General features: G+C 39.7%; 1 protein-coding gene across 5 annotated transcripts in view; it reads right to left on the bottom strand.

The window, feature by feature from the left end:
* Window positions 1-19,602, bottom strand: part of arhgap35a (Rho GTPase activating protein 35a) — a 141,533-nt gene that overhangs the window by 78,507 nt on the left and 43,424 nt on the right. For 4 of the 5 annotated variants that reach the window (XM_043680877.1, XM_043680876.1, XM_043680878.1 and 1 more), the window contains 2 exons: window positions 18,117-18,192; window positions 12,468-16,360 (listed from right to left, as the gene is read on the bottom strand). In XM_043680877.1, coding sequence (XP_043536812.1) covers window positions 12,468-16,178 — 3,711 coding nt within the window. In that variant the 5' untranslated portion in view covers window positions 16,179-16,360; window positions 18,117-18,192. Of the gene's footprint in view, window positions 1-12,467; window positions 16,361-18,116; window positions 18,193-18,699; window positions 18,703-19,602 lie in introns of all 5 variants that reach the window. The other variant, XM_043680879.1, reaches the window with a different exon arrangement.

Here is a 19,602-nt window from a genome sequence, read left to right as displayed (position 1 = left end):
GTCAAAAAGGTAATATGTTAATCACTAAATCTTAATCCAAATTGGGAAAACCAAAAATTGTAAGTGGTAGCCATAAAGAAGAATTCAACGTTTATTCAGAACATGTTCCCAGAACACGTTGGGGGTCCAACCAAGCACCAGACCATTTGATCTGATAATGTGCAATAAGACAGGTTTATTCAATGATCTCAGAGTAAAGAAGCCCCTAGGAGACAAGTGTTCATAGCATGACAGAATGAGAAATTTGGATCAGAAATGACTGTGCTAAATTTTAATGAGAGTAATTACAAAGAAATGAATATAAATTTGGCTGCAATGGATCGGGAAAGGTGTTTAGCAGCAAAGACATTGATGAACATTGTCAGATGCTTAAGGAAATAATTCACAACTCGCAAAGATATATCCCTGTGGAGGTATAAGGTATAAACCAAACATGGTTAACCAAGGGACTCAAGGATACTAACAAGCAGGGAAAAAAAATGCAATTGTACGCTGTATGATACATACAGGCTAGTAGTAAGCCAAAGGATTAGGAAAGTTTTAAAAACCAAACGTTGACCAACTAAAAAAAATTTGAAAATAAACTTTAGGGTTAAACCAAAGTAATAAAATAGGATAGCAAGAGCTTCTTTAAAACATATCAAAAAAGAGAAAGGTAACCGTGAACATGAGCCCCTTAGAGAATGGGGCTGGGAAATTAATAGGAAACTAGGACATTACAGGAGTTAATAAATACTTTACATTAGTCTTCACGATAGAAGACATGAAGAGCATTCCAAAAGGATACGAACTAATCAGCGGGCTAAAAGGAAGGGGAGAAATAAAATATTACTAGAGAAAGAGAGTAGGGAAACAAATGGGGCTAAAGGACAATAGGTTTCCTGCACCTGATGAGCTGCATCTCAGACATTAAAGGAAGTAGCTACAGAGATTGTGGATGCACTGGGAGTAATCTTCCAAGAATCCTCAGATTCTGGAAGAGTTCCAACAATTAGGAAACTGGCTATGTGTCACCTTTACTCAAAAATAGGAGAGAGAAAAGACAGCTAAGTACAGGCCAATTAGCTTAACACGTCATCGGAAATGTTAAGAGCTTTATAAAGGATATAATAACTGAACAATCTGAAACACCCAGTACAGGTTGCTCTGCTATAACATGATAGTTGTTTTGTCTACAACCTCGTGCTATAGAAAATTGCACTATGGAAAATTGCTAAAAAGCACACCATAGAAGATCACTAATAGAGAACAGTTATCTGTTCAGTACAAAGTTCACATTCTCCAAATAGTGATTCATGATTCATCAATTGCATTGTTGCCAATTTGCGCTGACGAAACGAGTGTTATAGCAGAACCTGTATAATCAAGCATAGTCAGCAATTCTTCACAAAAGTGGACATCATGCCTGACTAATTTATTCTAACACGGAAAATTAACAAGCAGAATAAAATTAAAAGGCAAACCAGCAATGTGATATCTTTTGGCAGGATTGGGGCAGAGGGGGAATTTTCAAGTTCCAACCTATAACTACTAGTGGAATGCCACAGGGAGCAGCGCTGGTGCTGCAATTATTTACAATATGCATTCATGACTTGGATGACAGAATTAAAGAGACTTTCATGGTATTGAAACTTGCAAGTAACACTAAAATGGGCGGTAAGGCAAGTGGTGAAGGTGCTACAATGACCCTGCAGAATGATATAAACAGGTTGTGAGTGGGCAAAAGAAATCTCAGATGGAATGTAATTTGGGAAAATGTGGAGTGGAGCACTTTGGCAGAAAGAATAGAGCCAAATAACAGTCACAAAATGTTATTGTGCAAGTCTAGCAGTTAACTGGGAAGGCATAAGGGCTGTTGGTCTTTATTTCAAAAGGAATGGAGAAACCATATGAAACATTTGTCGGACAACACAATAGGATGAAAAATTTTGGAGCCCTTATCGAAGGAATTATATACTGGTACTGAAGCAGGCCAGTAAAAAGGTTGACTGGTTTGATCCTGGTGTGGTGAAGCTGCTCCTTTAACAAGGTTAGGTTACCCTTGATTTTCTTTTCCCCCCTACAGAAATCGTGAAAGATACACACTCCGAAAAGTTGAATGGTTTTAGGGCTATTTTGATTATAGCTAGCAAATACTGCCTCAGGCAACAAACTCAGGTTTTGGAAGAAAAAACACTTGCACAATGAAAGGGGAGTGGCCAGTTCTCCCAGCTCAGCTTTTCTCTGGTTTGGTTTGGTTTTTAGCTGTAGCGTGGTAAAAGCTGCTGGACCCAAAGAAGCAGGTCCATGCTGATCTCTCTTGACCTCTCTCCTATAAGAGCTCGTGTTTGATTTTACCTTTTGTGCCAAGGGGTGTTTATCGGGATTGTTACAAGTATTTGGAACAGCTTTATTAAGTGGGGATAATCTGTTGGGGTTTCAGATAGGTTAAATTATTTGGTATTCTTTCTCTTTTGTTAGTGTTTCATTCTGTAATCTTGCAAATAAGTCGCTTCTTAAAACAAAAATGTGGTTTGACGAGCTGCATCTAACCTTGAATATCCACTGTACACCTGCTTAAAACAAATCGCAAAGTTAGGGTCTCGGCTACCTTCTTGAAATGTTTTGAGGGGATCTGGCCTCGTTCATAACACTACGTATGGAGGGTTCTCCCCCCCCCCAAAGGGGAGTTGCACAGGTTGGGTGCGTAATCACTGTCCTTTAGAATAGCAGATGTTATTGAATCATACAAGATTCTGAGATGGATTGAGGGGTTAGATGAGAGGTTGTTTCCTCTTGTGGTAGAATCAAGGACCAGAGGGCACAATCTCACTGTAAGAGGTTGCCTATTTAAGGCAGAGAGGAGGAGAAATTTCTTCTCAGAGGGCTGTCAGGGTTGGGTCAAGTAATTTAAGAGCAATATACATATTTTGAATTAGTAAGACAATTAAGTATTCTGAGAAATGGCAGGAAAGTGGAATAGATGATCATCAAATTAGCCATGACCTCATTCAATGTGGAACAGGCATGATGGGCAGAATAGTCTATTTCTGCTGCGACATTTTATGGCCTGCCCTACAATAAGATCATGACTTATGTTTGTTTAGATTAGATTACATTACTTAGTGTGGAAACAGGCCCTTCGGCCCAACAAATCCACACCGACCCTCTGAACAGCAATGCACCCAGACCCATTCCCCTACACCTAACACTACGGAGCACCCGGAGGAAATCCACGCAGACGTGGGGAGAATGTGCAAACTCCCCACAGACAGTTGCCTGAGCCGGAATTGAACCTGGGTATCTGGCACTGTGAGGCAGCAGTGCTAACCACTGAGCCACCGTGCCACCCATAACAAGTCCACCCCGATCCTCCAAAGAGCAAACGACCCAGATCCATTCCTCTACATTTATCCCTGACTAATGCACCTAACACAATGGACAATTTAGCATGGCTTATTCACCTAAACTGTACATCTTTGGACTGTGGGAGGAAACCCACACAGACACAGGGAGAATGTGCAAACGCCACACAGACAGTTGCCCGAGGCGGGAATTGAACCCGGGTCCCTGGCGCTAAGGCAGCAGTGCTAACCACTGAGCCACCATGCTGCCCACATCCCCATTTATCCCCATAACATCCAATTTCCTTCCTCAACAAGAATCTACTTTCACCTTAAAAATATTCAATGACCATGCCTCCACTGCCTTCTACAGATTCAAAGTTGCACAGGAGTCAGAGACAACAGTTCCACCCATCTGACCTAAAAAGGCAACCTGGAAGTTTTGGACAATCCAACAAAATGAAATGTGTTTCCACATCCAACTTGTCAGGACCATTCAGGACTTTGTACACTTCAATCAAATCTCAGACCTCTCTCTTCTATCGTGTACTGGAAATGACTGAAGTGGGGGGCACAAGTGAGCAATCAATCTAAATGTTGCTGTGGTAAGGAGTCACCGCACTTGTATTTTGAAATTCCCATAACAAGTATCAGGTGTGCACATTGAAACTTCCTGGCAGGTCTCAGATGCACCAGAAGCGCAGTTGAAGTGGTGAATTGAAGTTGTTCACCACTTCAATTTCAGACTATTCAGGCCCATATCTGACAATGCTTCCAACTTGAAGAGAATATTAATAGTACTTAGAATTCAGAATTTTAGAACAAGTCCCAAAGTTGAATGCCAACAATTAGCATGCCTCGTGCCAGGTTTTACAATGGTGCACAGTATTGTCCAATTGACACAAGTGTGAGAACCAATAGTACTTAGGCCATCTGGATCTGACTGGCTTGGTTATCGGACCATTGTGCCAAAAGTATACCAGACACTGCACAATAGTAAGCAATAGAAAACAGAAACCTAAATGGAACATTTTATTATTCCCAGGAATGTGGAGCCTTGTAACTGGAGAGCTATTGCATCATTCACAGATTTAATCATTACCCACTAGAGAACTGGGACACGGTTGTTGACAACATTGGCCTTCAACCTCTGGGACCTAGGTTTAAAACAAGCCCAGACTAATTGAATCGAAGCCTCATCTTAACACAGCTGCTATGTCCTAACTAAAATGGCTTTCAGCTACTTTGATCTAATAGTCAGTCAATGGATGCATGTCCACACTATAAAGTAGCATAAAGCTAGCAGTTATGTTCAAACACAGGAGCATGTGCACACAGTCAGTATTGAGATTGGATCTGGTCATGAAATTCATATTTAGAATGGAGAAAGAGCACCAAAACTGGACTCTCATATCTAGCCTCTCTGACACTGGCATGAGGAGTGCTCAATTCACAAGGTAGAAAATAACCCACTCTTCTTGACTATCTTTCACAAGGGGGCAAAAAACAAAATTACTTAAAATAGATCTCACCATTTCACAGTACAAGCCCTTTTCTAAAGCTTAAACATTTTGAATAATGCACTGCTTATTTCTATTCAAGTAACAGAATACAACTTTTAACCAACTAGGAAAAGAAATTCCTAAATGCCAAACAGATTTTATTTTGTTTTAAGAATCCTTACAGTGTGGAACCAGGTCATTCAGCCCAATGTGCCCATAACAACCCTCTAAAGAGCACCCACACAGCCCCATCCCAAAACCATGCATTTTCCATAACTAATGCACTTAAACCACTCACCCATGAATACTGTGCGTAATTTAGCATGGGCAATCCACGTAACTTACACATCTCTGGACTGTGGGAAGAAACTGGAGCACCTGGTAGAAACCCACGTAGACATGGAGAGAACGTGCAAACTCCACAGAGATGGTTGCCAGATGGGGGAATCGAACCTGGGTATCTGGCGCTGTCAGGCAGTAATGCAAACTACTGAACGACTGTGCTGCCCAAAATGCTTAGAATAGTCCTATCATCTCAGCACTGGCAAGAATTTATCTTTATTTTCAGCGCTGAGTGTTGTTTTTTTCATTTAAAAAAAAGGCAATTGCAAAAGCTTTTTATCTTATACTAATCAGGACATTAACAAAAAATATCTAAGTAACATTTTATGCTGTATAAAGGCAATAGCACTGAATGGGTGGCACGTGGAGTCTAAGGGTAGAGGCATCTTTTTATCCAGCCATATTGAAGTTCTGTATTTTCAAACAAATATTTTGGGCATTTCTGATTCTACGTATAGATTCACAAAATGGAAACCTATCATGCGAAGCATGTAGAGATTACAGCTGATAATGCCACTGGACAAGTGAGATCCCAAAATAAAATGTAGCTTAATGACTTGATTACATTTTTTTTACATTACATTACAGTGTGGAAACAGGCCCTTCGGCCCAACAAGTCCACACCGACCCGCCGAAGCGCAACCCACCCATGCCCCTACATTTACCCCTTACCTCACACCACGGGCAATTTAGCATGGCCAATTCACCTGACCTGCACATCTTTGGACTGTGGGAGGAAACTGGATCACCCGGAGGAAACCCACGCAGACACGGGGAGAACGTGCAAACTCCACACAGTCAGTCGCCTGGCGGGAATTGAACCTGGGTCTCAGGCGCTGTGAGGCAGCAGTGCTAACCACTGTGCCACCGTGCCGCCCACTTGTTCATTAAAAAGTTTAGAAAGTGGTGATTAGTCACAGCCATACACAAGACTAAATTTTTTTGAACACAGCAGAAAATGTTGAGACAAAATAAATTTTAAAAACAAGCTAATTAAGTCACAATTACCTCAAAGCACGCAGCAAAGCAAAAGGTTTCAGCCCATTTCCTGACACTATCCATTTCAGAAATTCAATTCCAGATAAATTGCATGTTATATCTCAACTCTAGGATTCAACTCAATTGACTCAAAACAGTCTCCTTGCCACAGACTACGAAGATTATTCAATGAGTCCTTTCCAAATATGCTAGCATGAACTACTAAAAATCTGAGAACCTAAACTTACTCAGTTCTGATAACCTGCAGATTTAAGCAAATCCCCCCGATTAGGACACTTCATAAACTAAACGCTTTTGAAGTGAATTATGTCCTTAATCATTCTTCTAGCAGAGAAGTTAAACATGCTTCTAAACTCAACAGTGGTGTGTCTTCTAAACTCGACTGGTCATAAATCAAAAAGAAAAAACATCTTCCCATCAATGCCACAGAAGTTTGCAGTCACCTGCTCTCTGACAAAATGTTGGAATTAAACAATATTCTGGAAGGACAGACTTTTAAAAAACCTCAGAACTAATACCTGCCTGCCTCTCCAATGAGGTCCAAATTCCAAAAATATTAATATATAAATTATATACTTCTAATAAAAAAAAGCTTGATATTTGCTTACTTAACTTATCTCAGGTGCAACTCCACACCCCATCCAGCGACAATGATAGCTGTTAATTCAGAAATCACCAGCTTGTAAGTAACTGTACCAATGGATATCATTAAATGAGTTATTAGGCTTCATACAGCAATAACAACCATAAGCACTATCCTGAATTATAAATGAAGAATGATTATTTGGGCCTACGTATATAAGCAATCACTAAGCCATCATCTTCAAGGGAAAGAGGAAAGACAAGGGAAGTTACAGACAAGAACAGAAAATGTCTTCATACGTCTCAAACCTCTGTAGAAATGTGGGACCTTATTACTTGCTCCAAAATCAACAAACTCATCAATGACTGCATTCAAAATACCACTAAGTCCTGCCTGTGGCAATAAAGCAGAAAAACTAATTTGCATTCCAGTATATTTCCTGACTCCAATGCAAGCGTCCCACCTTCATTTGCCATTCCCAGACAGTGGTACAACTGTGTGAAAATCCCTATGCAGTAATTAACAGGGAGTACTGCCACTAAAACCACCCATATGAGTGAGTGAGTGAGTGAGTGAGTGAGTGAGTGAGTGAGTGAGTGAGTGTTGGGAGAGGGGGGGTGGAGGGAAGTGGAGGAGGGAGAGAGAATTTACAACCTATTAGTCACAACCACTAATCAATACACTACAACTTAAATAATGCTTTTTCTTAAAATAAAATTGGAAAATTTCATGTCATTTTCAGTATGGAGCTCAGTTCCCTTTTATATAATATCTGTATATTCAATTATAGATTAGAATCCACTACTAATGGAATCTAGTAACTGACTGCTATCTACATTGAAGAGAGGACTCACTAAATCAAAGTTCCATGGACTATGTTGCAAATATCTGGATATCCAAGAAACTTCATAATCCTCAAACTGCTTGATGTAACTCTTGCGTGTGGCAGATCTGATATGGATATCTTCAAATTTCAGACAAGTTTATGGTATCTCTCATACTATTTACAATCTACTAGTCAATCACTTCAAACATTTCAACTGCTTAGTGGTGTCAACACGTTTTATTTATTCATTCATGAGATGTGGGCATCACTGGCCAGGCCAACATTTATTGCCCATCCCTAACTGCCCAGAGGGCAATTAATGTCAATCACATTGCTGTGGATCTGGAATCACATGTAGGCCAGACCAGGTAAGGTTAAAAATCACACAACAAGTTGTAGTCCAATAGGTTCATTCAGAAGCACTAGCTGTCAGCGGCTTCTCCACATCAGACCAGACAAGGACAGTGGTTTCCTTCCCTAAACAAAAGGCATCAGTGAACCAGCTCTCAAAGAGCAGTATCACTTCTCTCAAAAGGTCACCATTAATGAGGTGGTCGAGCATTAGATCACCCCCACCCCCAACAATCAACAATGGTTTTTCATGGTCACCATTAGACTTCTAATTCCAGATTTCTTTTTTATTGAATTCAAATTCCGCCATCTGCCATGGCAGGACTCAAACCAAAGTTCCCAGAACATTAGTAGGGTCTCTGGATTAATAATCAAGTAATAATACTTTGAAGACCCAAGGAGGAAGCTCACCAGAATGCGGCTGTGTGTCAGCCCACATCTCCAAATTGACTCTCTACCACTGCTCTGGTGGCTGTAGTTACCCCGCATTCTTCAGTCTCTTTTCCCCCCCCCCCCCCCAAACAATTCCATTTCCTGATGTAGTGCTGCTTCTGAGATGTTACTTTCATCCTCTATAGTGAGCAATGAAATAAAATATCCATTCAATTAATCTGCTATCTACTTATTTTCCATTTTAAGTCCGCGACCATAACTCAGTTTACATTTTAAGTACTTACTGCAAATCTTACCATTTGTTTTCATATTTCTGGCTAGCTTCCTCTTCTTGTACTCTAATTTACTCTCATTAATTTTTTTTTGTCATTCATTGCTGCTTACTCTTCTGTCCAAACTGCTCACCTCCCTTTTCTCTTTACATCTAACTTGATGGAAAACCCTTTGTACTCATTCATGTCCAAACCAAAATTAACTCAGACATTTTTTGTAGGTGACTAGAGTGTTGATTCCCACTTTACACCAAATTAGCAAGACATTCTCTCTCCTCAATTCATTGTATAAAGTCAGTCTATTCTTGCATGTTGCCAAAATGAAGCTTGGATCAACCAAATTTGCCACTATTCATCTATGAAAGAGATATTCTCAAAGAGCAGTATCACTTCTCTCAAAAGGTCACCATTAATGAGGTGGTCGAGCATTAGATCAGCTGTACCAGATCAGCTGTACCAGATCAGCCTGCTATAAAACTAGTTAATAAAGACCATCTATAGTCCTAGTGAACAGAGAATTAGTGAGACTTTGATGGTGCATTTAGTAACAAATAAGACAGCAAAAGAAATTCCATCAGTAACATATCTGCTGCACACTGTAGATTCAATGGGAAAATCTCAAAAAATATTGCGTTCCTCTTGAAGCCAGCTCTACAAACATTCAAAAATATTGCAAAAAAAAAATCAAATTCAGTGTACTGGATACTGACCGAATGGCCATAACCATTATGCCTACCAGGTCCTTTTCTTCAATCCACAAATAGCTGACATTCCAAGGAAGAACAAAGAAGGCACTCAAAAGACATTGTAAAAGATTTCCTTGAAGGACAGCAGCATTGACATTAATAACTTGGAGGAATTGTAACCAATCATTTAAAATGGTAACAATGTGTCCATCAAGTTGTATCATGCTTTGGATTACATCTTAATGATGAGGCAGAGAGAGAAAAAGAAAAGGATGCCAATCCAGCAATCTGGACTCTATGACAATATTATGGTTTTAAGGGGTGTATTTGTCGCGGTTGTTTTATGAAGAGAGATTGAGACAGATGTGATCAGCACACTTCCAACCTAATAAACAGCTTGAGGCGCCTTGGGTTTTCTTTTAACAGTTTGAAGACAAGCAGTATGAAGGGATGGGATAAAGTTCCCAAAGAACCAGGACTTTAGTTTAACTTCCAGTAGCTGGAGTTTGGAAACTGCTATTCATCTCTCCTTGCTACAGCAAAACACTCGAGTTCTGTATTTTAGAGATAGACAGACAGACACACACAAACATACATACACAGCTTTCTCTCGATGTTCTTTCCTCCTCGACTACAGAATTCCATGTGAACCATCGATGTTACTGAATGTCTCTGCCAAGGGTGTTTACAGGATGTTACTATCCTGGAACAGCTAATCAGTGGTAGTAAACATATATTATCTTGTTAGGTATTTTAAGAGTCATAGTTAAGCTAATTTTTTAAAAAAATTAGCATTTTGTCTGTACTTTAACTGGAATGTAAGAATGAAATAGGTTTTGCCTCAAGCTGGGTAGTTTGACAAATCAAATTGCGTCTGGAACACAATACCTTACATGTGCCTTTCAAAGTAAGAAAAGTTGGGATCTAGGCTATCTTCTAAATAAATCTTAAGAGGGTTTTGGTCTGGTCCATAACACCCCACAGATTTGTGGATCATCTTTTCCCATACATCTGTGGGTCAAGAAATTGGTCTGCTCAGTCAAGTGAAGAAACACCACTCAAACTGGTGACTGGGAGTAAATGTCATCCTTGAAAAAGTCAATACGGAGATAGGTCTGCAACAGAAGATTGAATGGAGGGAAGAATTCCTTTTTTAAACAAGATGTGAACAAGCATTAACAGTTTATAATTATGTGTCTTAAATTATACTTGTGCGCAAAGATATTGAGTGTTAAATAGGACTTTTACTGCATGGTGCATGACAGCCAACCACATTCATGCACTTTCCAGTTTGGTTCATCCTGTATTTAACCAGCTCAGAAATGGTAATATCAGTTCTCACACGAGTGGGTAGTCAGCTGTTTTCAACACAAGCACAGCTTTTTATTTTGAAGAAAAGGGGTGAAAAATACTAAGACAGAAGAGACAAAAGAAAAAAGGACGACGCAGAAGTAGAAGACTGTCAAAAGATGAGACTCCCTGTGATTACAGGGCTAAAAGCAAGCTAAGAGCTGAAAATGTGATGCTGGAAAAGCGCAGCAGGTCAGGCGGCATCCAAGGAACAGGAGAATCGACGTTTCGGGCATAAGCCCTTCTTCCTGAAGAAGGGCTTATGCCCGAAACGTCAATTCTCCTGTTCCTTGGATGCTGCCTGACCTGCTGCACTTTTCCAGCAACACATTTTCAGCTCTGATCTCCAGCATCTGCAGCCCTCACTTTCTCCTAAAAGCAAGCTAAGGTCAATCACGGAAAATCAAATGAAATGGAATATTTTTTAAAAATGTAATAGGCCCAATTGCTAAAACTAGAAGGGACCTTAATGGCTTTATAAACCTACTTGCATACATGGGCTGAATTCAAACATCTTCTGAAGCAGTCTTTTGTACCTTCAAGGCAGAGTATTATTTTATTTGTGTAGTATCTTTTCAAAATTGAAACTTAAGGTAGTTGGCAATCACAGGAGGAGAACTTCAAATTCCTTTTAATAAGAGCAGCTGTTACTCAAGACAAGATGCTGTTGAACACAAGTCTTCAAATGGTCTCGTGCATAAATATAGCTGTATTAGCTTCACTAGATTCACAACATCTCTAACTCCAAGTTTAAAAGTTAAGAGTTCCACCATCACATCAGCACTCGAACATAAAAATCTAACTTTGTGCAACAGAGAAGTATTAGAAGTTAACCTAAAGTTCTGGGGGCCCATAGGCCCCAACCCAAAGTCTCTGACCCATTTACAGCAATATATTCAGCCATATCTCTCCAAAAACCATTAAAACAACTCTTTTCAACCAAGCTGTTAGCTAGTCATTCTAATATTGACAGGGTCACTATCAACGTTTGTTCAATTGTGAAATGCCTTGGGGTCTTTTCCTACATTAGTGGCATTAGATAAATGCAAACTGCTCAGTGACTGTGTCCATTTGTTGCAAGAGATTTAGCACTGAATCTAATAAACTTCATCATTCCAGATCTCGTCTTAGTCGATACTCAATTAATCACTATAAAAATACCTCTACCAACAGCAAGACTTAGCACCTTCAGTATTTGTGAGTTGTACAGTGCAAAATATGCCTCTACATGTATAAAGTTAATGTGCAAAATTATAGTTTTTTTTGAAATTCTTTGGAAACACAAAATCAACATACTTGGTGCTCTTTATGCAAGTGGGCAATACTGGAAAACCAGAAATTATTGCCCATCCACAATTCTCTCAAAAGACAGTGCTGTTTTCTGGCTGGGAGAATTGCCAGGCCATTTAGGAGAGAAGTTAAGAGTCAACTACATGTCTGGCAGATCTGAAGACAGATACAGAACAGAAAAGGGCAAGAAGCAGGAGTTCCTTTCCTAAAAGAGTACTCGCGAGTAAATGGGATTTTTTGGACAATTTGTTAGTGGATGGTCAAGATTCCTAATCCAGAGCAAATTTTACATTCTAGATTTAATTAAACTAAATTCTCACAGGTAAAAGCAGGGTTGGAACTTGTGCTTCCAAATCATTGATCCAGGCTTCTGAAATACTAGGCCTGTCAGGTGACTACAATAATGCCATGTGTGGCAAATCTTAGAAAATGCAATTTGTTAATTATTATATGTCAAATTTTATTTCTTCTGTATCATTTTCCCATACTTTAAATTATGACTTGAGTACATGCCCTTTAGTTCATCGTCATTTGAAATCAGGACTCTTACCCTTGATGTTGGCCTTCTCAAACTACGAAGCAGCTTCCCTCGCTTTGACTCATCTCCATCCGGTTCAAATGTATTTGTTGCAGTATCTCCCTTAGGAAGTGAAGAATCAGCTTCTGCTTTCTTCTGTGATGACACAGACCCAAGCTCGTCATCACTACCAACACTGAAACTTGTTCGGTAACTTGCAAACCTGCCTAATCTCTTGGACCGGTCTCTGTACAACAATGGTTTGCTCACAGAGGAGAGTTTTCTCTGGCGCTCCAAAGAACTGATGTCCATCTCACTATCTGACCCATTACCACTTCCATTTGATTGTGATTTTGCAGAAATGGAATTCCGAATTGTAATAATTTTGCCTTGGGTGCTGTCATGTGGTACTGAGTAGATATTCTCTTCATCCCCTCTTGGTCTCACCAAAGTGTCTATTGGTTCTGCATAATCAGATGTATATGATCCATCATCAGAAGGTGCCCAACTTACTGTCGAAGGCTTTCTCGGCATTTCTTTGCTGACTAGTTCCTTTCCTTCAGAGGAATCCATTTTCTTCATCAGTTTGTCAAAATGTACCATTGGCTTTGGTTTTACAGGAGGAGGTACTTTGTTATTTAGCCTCTCAAAAGAGCTGGGAGTGCTATATAGTGAATAACTGTCATTCCCTTCAAGGTCCATTAAGAGCTTAGGGTGCTCTTTTGCCAATGGAGGCCCAGAAGTTTCATCTTGAAGTGCAACATAGGGTGGCGGACCTTCAATGTCCTCCTCATAGTCAAAGCAGTTTGAATTATTGAGTGGTGAGCCAGGCCTGGGAGAAAGGTTAAACACATCTTCTGGGTTGCTGCAGGCTTCTGCTGCATTGTCATACATGTGTGAAGCTTCAACGAAGATTTTCTTTTCAGTTGCATCTCTAAAAAATTTAGCAAAAATCTCCGCATTGTGTTGGAATGGCTGTCCACTGGAAATTGCAGTAAACCTTCCACAGATTTCATGAGCAATTTCCTGGCCTTCTTCAAGCTGGTCCCGTGAAACATCGCTCTCTGACACCTCAGTTCCTTCAGTGATTGCTACTAGCTGAATAGGTATGATGTCTTGCACATCTGAGAGAAAGGCACGGAGCATTGCTAAAGAAGCCTTGCGTCTAGCCAAATAAAAAACAATGTACCCATGGACTAACTGGTTTTTCCTTATATTGAAAGAGGAATGATAGGAAAGGATTGATACTTCAACACTTCTACGTACTGCTCCAATTGTTAATTCAAGCATTACTGAATTGCTGTTCCCAGGCTGCAATGAACTACAAAAATGAGGTTGAATGATGGAGAGGAGGACTTCATCCACATTAAATAAGTCACCACACATCAAACACATGACTACCCGAAGATCTGCATCAGTTAAGTCTTTAATGCTGGGGGATGCACTTACTAGATTCAAATTGCGTTTCATGGTATCCAACAAGCCTTTCAAAGCCTGATTGATTTGCAATTCACTGAAGTTTCGCCCAGAACCTACACTGTGTGACGTTACATCAACAAAAAGGCATTGCAATTTGTTGGCAAGTTGTTGACCATGGTTTCTCAAAGTTTGTAGTGTTTCTCCACCACTCTCCCTTTTGTTTGCTAAAACTAGGGTTAGAGGCAGCTGAGCTAAGTGATTGTCCCTTCGGTCTAATGTCGACTCTTTCAGTTTCTCTAAGCTCTCCTTTATGTAATACAGCGATTCTTTGGAGTTGTAGAGGCAAAGGCAACCATGAGGTTGAAAGGTAGATGTCTGAAAAGAATTAACCCGATGTTTCACATTTCCTTCTATTGGTCGTAATGATAATTCATACATTTTGCCCTCAAGCACATACTTATCATCAGTACACAGGACTCTAATCTCATTAGCCAGTTCATGTGCAAGCCCATCCTTGCCAAGAAGTACAAGGTTGAGTTTGTCAGCACTCGAGTGCAAATGAGAGTTCACAAGACTTCGATCAGAAGATCGATAAAATCGAGCAGCCAACAACTGTTCAACTTTACTGTCCATACATTTTTGACTGTTTGGACAAGTTTCTTTTGTCGGATGGTATACAAAGTGAATGTGTTTCAAGACAAGGGCATCCCGTTCAGCTTGCAGCTTTTGAAGTGCCTTAAATCGTTGTTCTTCACCCAAAACATCCTGAATGAGACCCATTTTCTCCTTGCTGGGCTTCGCGTCCAACTCTAATTCATAAAACAACTCAGAATACTCTAAAAGCAATTCCTGAAACTGATCCTTGGCTTTATCAATAATCTCACGTTGATGTCTACTGTAAATATCTTGGTACTCAGACTCTTGGAGCCATTGATAAAATTCCTCATTCATAACAAAACTCCTAGCCTCTTCCCATGGTTTTCCAGGGGTTATGAAAGGAGACGATCCCAGATTTTCTTTGAAAGCTTTCCTCATCTCAGCTCGCTTTCTTTCATTCTTCAGTTTCTCCAAATGTTTTCTGAATTGATCTTCTGCACATTTTCCAGCCAGCAGGTCAAATGGAATTCGGTCGTCATCCACTTTGTCAATATGATCGGTTTTATCCCATGGTGTCTCACTAAGGACAACAAACCAGGTCGAGAAGTCCTGCTTGGTCTTCAATCTCTGCTGTGCCAAGGGCCAGTTCAAGTTTTCAATCTCATTCAGATCTGGAAATAGGGCATCAAGAGCGAGCACAAGTCTATTAAGGTATTTGTTCTTTAAATGTTCAATGTGCTTGTCCTTGAGCATCAGGACATGCTGTGCAAACAGCTTTTTGGCCTTCAGAGTTCCTTCTAGATCCACATACTCCTGGAATTCAGGTTTCATTTGCATTTTTCTAGTCGCATTCATCCAACTTTCATTATGATGGGTGACACAGTGGCTAATGATAAATTCATACTTATCTTTTCCATGAGCTATCAGCTGACTTTGTTGTTTCAATGCTTCATAATATGGAGTTATTTTGGGTCTTGCCCTGCTTTTATCTATTAGCTGTGCTAAAGTACTAAAGGCCAATTCCACATTGACGTTTGATCGAGCTGATGTCTCCACCACTTGGAGGTTCTTTCTTGCCATGGCGAAGGAATGCGCCTCACGTATGTACCTTTCCACACCTTCATCACATTTTGTCAGCACCACCACAATGGGCTTTTTTGTTTTTATTATTTGGTTATACAGGTTTGTGACAAACTTAAGTTGCTCTTCAAAATTCCTGTTCATACCTCGACTGACATCTACACAGAGAAGGAAACCATCAATCAGTAGTTTACCTTCTGGCATCTGCTTCTGTTCAAAGTCTTGTTCCAGACCCAACTGGTCAGTGCAAATATACATCAGCTTTTCAGCAGATGCCAATTTGGTAGCTGCAGCACGTTTAATATAGGGTTGTAGGGCGGTGCTCCTATGCGGTTGAAAAGTCTGATCATCAATGAATTCTGTTTGCTCCACCACATGAATTCGACATTCAACTCCTTCTTCCACCGTCCTACCAACCTCACCCCAATACAAAAAATGGTCATTGTTAACAACACGGCCCCCAAAGTCACTGGTGCTGAGGACAGATGTGTGATCAAGATGAAATTCATCGGCTTTAGGGCGGACAAATCGATTGCAGAAACATGACTTCCCAACACCACACTGGCCCTTCTCTTTCTCTGTTCCAGATAATCCCACGACACTGATGCTGTAGTTTGGGATCCGCACATCCTGTTTTTTTGCCATCATAATTATCCAATCATCCTGAGGGGGTCAACAGCATACCACCATAGAACTCCTAGCAATCTGAAAAGGAGCAGAGTTATAAACTGACACTTTTTGCAAAACAAGCGTCTAATCCCATGGTTTTGTGGTCCTCAGTATTATCCTTCCTGTCCTAGGAAGTTAACAAATTTGGTCCCAGTAAATCCCTGTAAAAGAAAAGGAGAGAAGAAAAAAAAATCAATAAGTGCAAAATACTGTCGGTGCTAGAAATCAGAAACCAAAAAAAAAAACTGGAGAAACTCAAAGTCTAGCAACATCTGCAAAGAGAGACACAAAGTTCACATTTTGAATCAAACGTGACATCTTTAGGACTAAAGAAATTAAGAGTCATTTGAACTTGAAATATTAACTATTTCTCTCTCAAATTCTGCTAGGCCTGCTGATTTTGTCCAGCAGTTTTTGTCGTTGAAGTAGTTATCTAGGGTTGGAAATTAAACTGCATTGGTGACAAGATGCATGCTTATTCACTTGAATGTTTTTTTGAAAATAAAGAGTGAACATTTTGTTTTTACAAACTTGCGTTGCTCTCTAAAAGGTGAAGTACGCATGCCTGTAGGACTATTATGAGTGATGAAAGCAATGCAAGGTTTTGAACTAACACACAAGACTGAAGTATAATTTTTACAATGAGTGTTTGTAAGAAGGTATTTCATCGATTTTTAAACAAGCCAAGACAATAACTACAATCTAATCTCAAAACAACTGTACAGCAACCAAACTCTAAAGTCAAGCAAGATAACTAGTCTTCAGAGATTACAGCAGTGATTTTATCTGTTCAGTAATGTTGCTATGCAATTAGTGGTGACATATGGGCATAGAACCAACTGGAGTGTGCCTCCATTCACTTATCACCAAAAGAATTTCAGTCACATTGCATGGAAACAAACCCTGCAGTTCAACTAGCCCTCGCCGACCACATTCCCAAATTAAAGCAGTCCGGCCTGCCCATGCCTGGCCCATATTCCTATTACTGCACTAATCCAAATGTCTTTTGAACATTGTAATTGTACCCACATCCATTATTTTCTCTGGAACAAAGTGTATAAAAATACTGACCCTCAGGTCCCTTTTAGATCTTTCTCCTCACCATAAAAACATGCCCCCACTAGTCTTGAACTCCCTTAGTTTAGGGAAAAGACACTTGCCATTCATCCTATCCTTGTCCCTCATAATATTATAGACTAGTAAAAGGCCACCCCTCCGATGCTCCAGTGAAACAAGTCCCAGCCTATCCAGCATCTACTTATAACTCAAACCCTCCAGTCCTGGCAACATCCTGATAAATCTTTTCTGAACCCTCTCCAGTTTAATAATATCTTTCCTCTAATAGGATGACCAGAATTGGACACAATATTCCAGCAGAGGCTGCACCAATGTCCTCTACAACCTCAACATGATGTCTTAACTCCTGTACTCAAAAGGTCTGAGCAATGAAGGAAAGTGCATTAAATGCCTTCTTAACCACCTATCTACTTGCGATGTAACTTTCAAAGAATTATGTACCGAACCCCTAGGTCTCTCGGTTCTTCAACACCACCCAGGGCCCCATCATTAACTGTACAGATCCTGTGCATGGTATTACCGAAACGCAGTGCCTCACATTTCGTCAAATTATATTTTTGTTCAATTTATAGAGACAAAACAGTAAAATCTACAGTGCAGTCACCTTGAAAATCCATAGCAACCTTAAGGCTAAAGGAGTAGAGAAGGTTAGATAAGTTAAAATATGTTTAATGATTGCTATCTTTTAGTTAAATTAAATGGCACTTGTGGCAGTATCTATCACCCATGTAATCCTTTTGGGGATTATATCAGAGAACCTCAGCAAAATGTCATGATCAAATCAACACTTGTCCATGAAGTTAGATTATTCCACAGTCAACACATTCTTATGTTACTTACCTCCACTCTGAATATGCAGGTGAGATTTTGTCTCAACACCACCAGTCATCCTCTACTCCTTCCAGTCAATTTTATGCTGGAGAAAAAAAAAAGAGCATGATTAGAAATAAAATGAGACAAGTCAGCTTGTTGCATCATGGAAAAAGTAATTTTTAATGTAAAGAACCAATATTTTCATAACATGAATTTCATGTAGAAATTCAAAGGATATTAGAAACAGTTTAATAAAGTTCAGATTTCTGGGCATAATCTGAATTCTAGGATTTAAAAATTATATTTTTATTCAATCTCTTCCCAGGATTGTACAAAACTATAGAGAATTGTGAACACAGCCCAGTCCATCACACAATGTAAACATCCTTTCATGGACTCCATCTATATTCCTTGCTGCCTTGGAATGGCAGCCAACATGATCAACGGCCCCACCCATGGTTATAATCTCTTTCAACCTCTTCCATCGGGCAGAAGATATAAAAGCTTAATCACAGGCATCAACAAGTGCAGGAACAGCTTCTTCCCCACTGTTAAGACTTCTGAATGGACCTCAAATGTTAAATTTAAATGTTGATCTCACTTTGTGCACTTTCTGTGCAGCTACAGCTTTGTATTCCTCACCTTTGTCCTCCTGCCCGTATGTATTTTGAACATTATGATCTGCCCGTACTGCACAAAAACCAAAACTTTTCACTGTATCTAGGATACATTTGACAATAATTAATCAATTTCACCTATATTATTTCAGTTAAAGCATTGTCGAGATTACACTAAAGACCTACAAAAAGCCAAAGGATCACCACTAGTAAACACACTGAGAAATACACATGCAATTCATCTCATTGTTCCATCATTATTCCATCAGTACTTAATCCTGTTGAGATTTCATTCAAAAATACTTCAAACAATTGCACAAGAAATTTTCACACAGTCCATTAAATTACAAGTCATTCTACAATAACACGTTTTGTTAACAAGACTGGGGACGCGGTTTCTAAAGCGTGAACTTTTAAAATGGGTGTTGGCTGTAACGCAATGACATCAATGCTAAGCGTTATAGAAAAAGTGTGCTTTAGAAACAATGTGAGGTTACACAAGAATGCAACCATTGTGTTAAAGAACTACCTGTACTGGAATTTTACAGCACAAAAACACAGGTTTTTTGACCCAACCAGACAAATGCTCCACAGGAATGTTCTCACTCACTATCTCTCTCCCCTCAATCTCTGTCTAACTCCACCAAAACATTTTTTATTCCTTTCTCCCTTGTTACTTATCTAATCATTCTTTAAATGCATCTATCCTGCCCATATCAAACACTCCCTGAGGTAGCAAGTTTCACATTCTCACCACTCTGGTGAACGAAGTTTTGCCTGAATTTCACATTTCATTTATTCATTGTTTATCTTTGGTCTTCCCCACAAAATGAAAATATCTTCCAGTTGGAAAAGGTAAGAAGGTAGTTCAAAAGATCTGTGGTGGCCACACCTCT

The sequence above is a fragment of the Chiloscyllium plagiosum genome, chromosome 41 (genome assembly GCF_004010195.1).
Source record: "Chiloscyllium plagiosum isolate BGI_BamShark_2017 chromosome 41, ASM401019v2, whole genome shotgun sequence".
Taxonomy (NCBI): Eukaryota; Metazoa; Chordata; class Chondrichthyes; order Orectolobiformes; family Hemiscylliidae; genus Chiloscyllium; species Chiloscyllium plagiosum.
The sequence above is the reverse complement of the archived record's forward strand: the minus strand, read 5'-3'. Positions and strand labels throughout refer to the sequence as shown.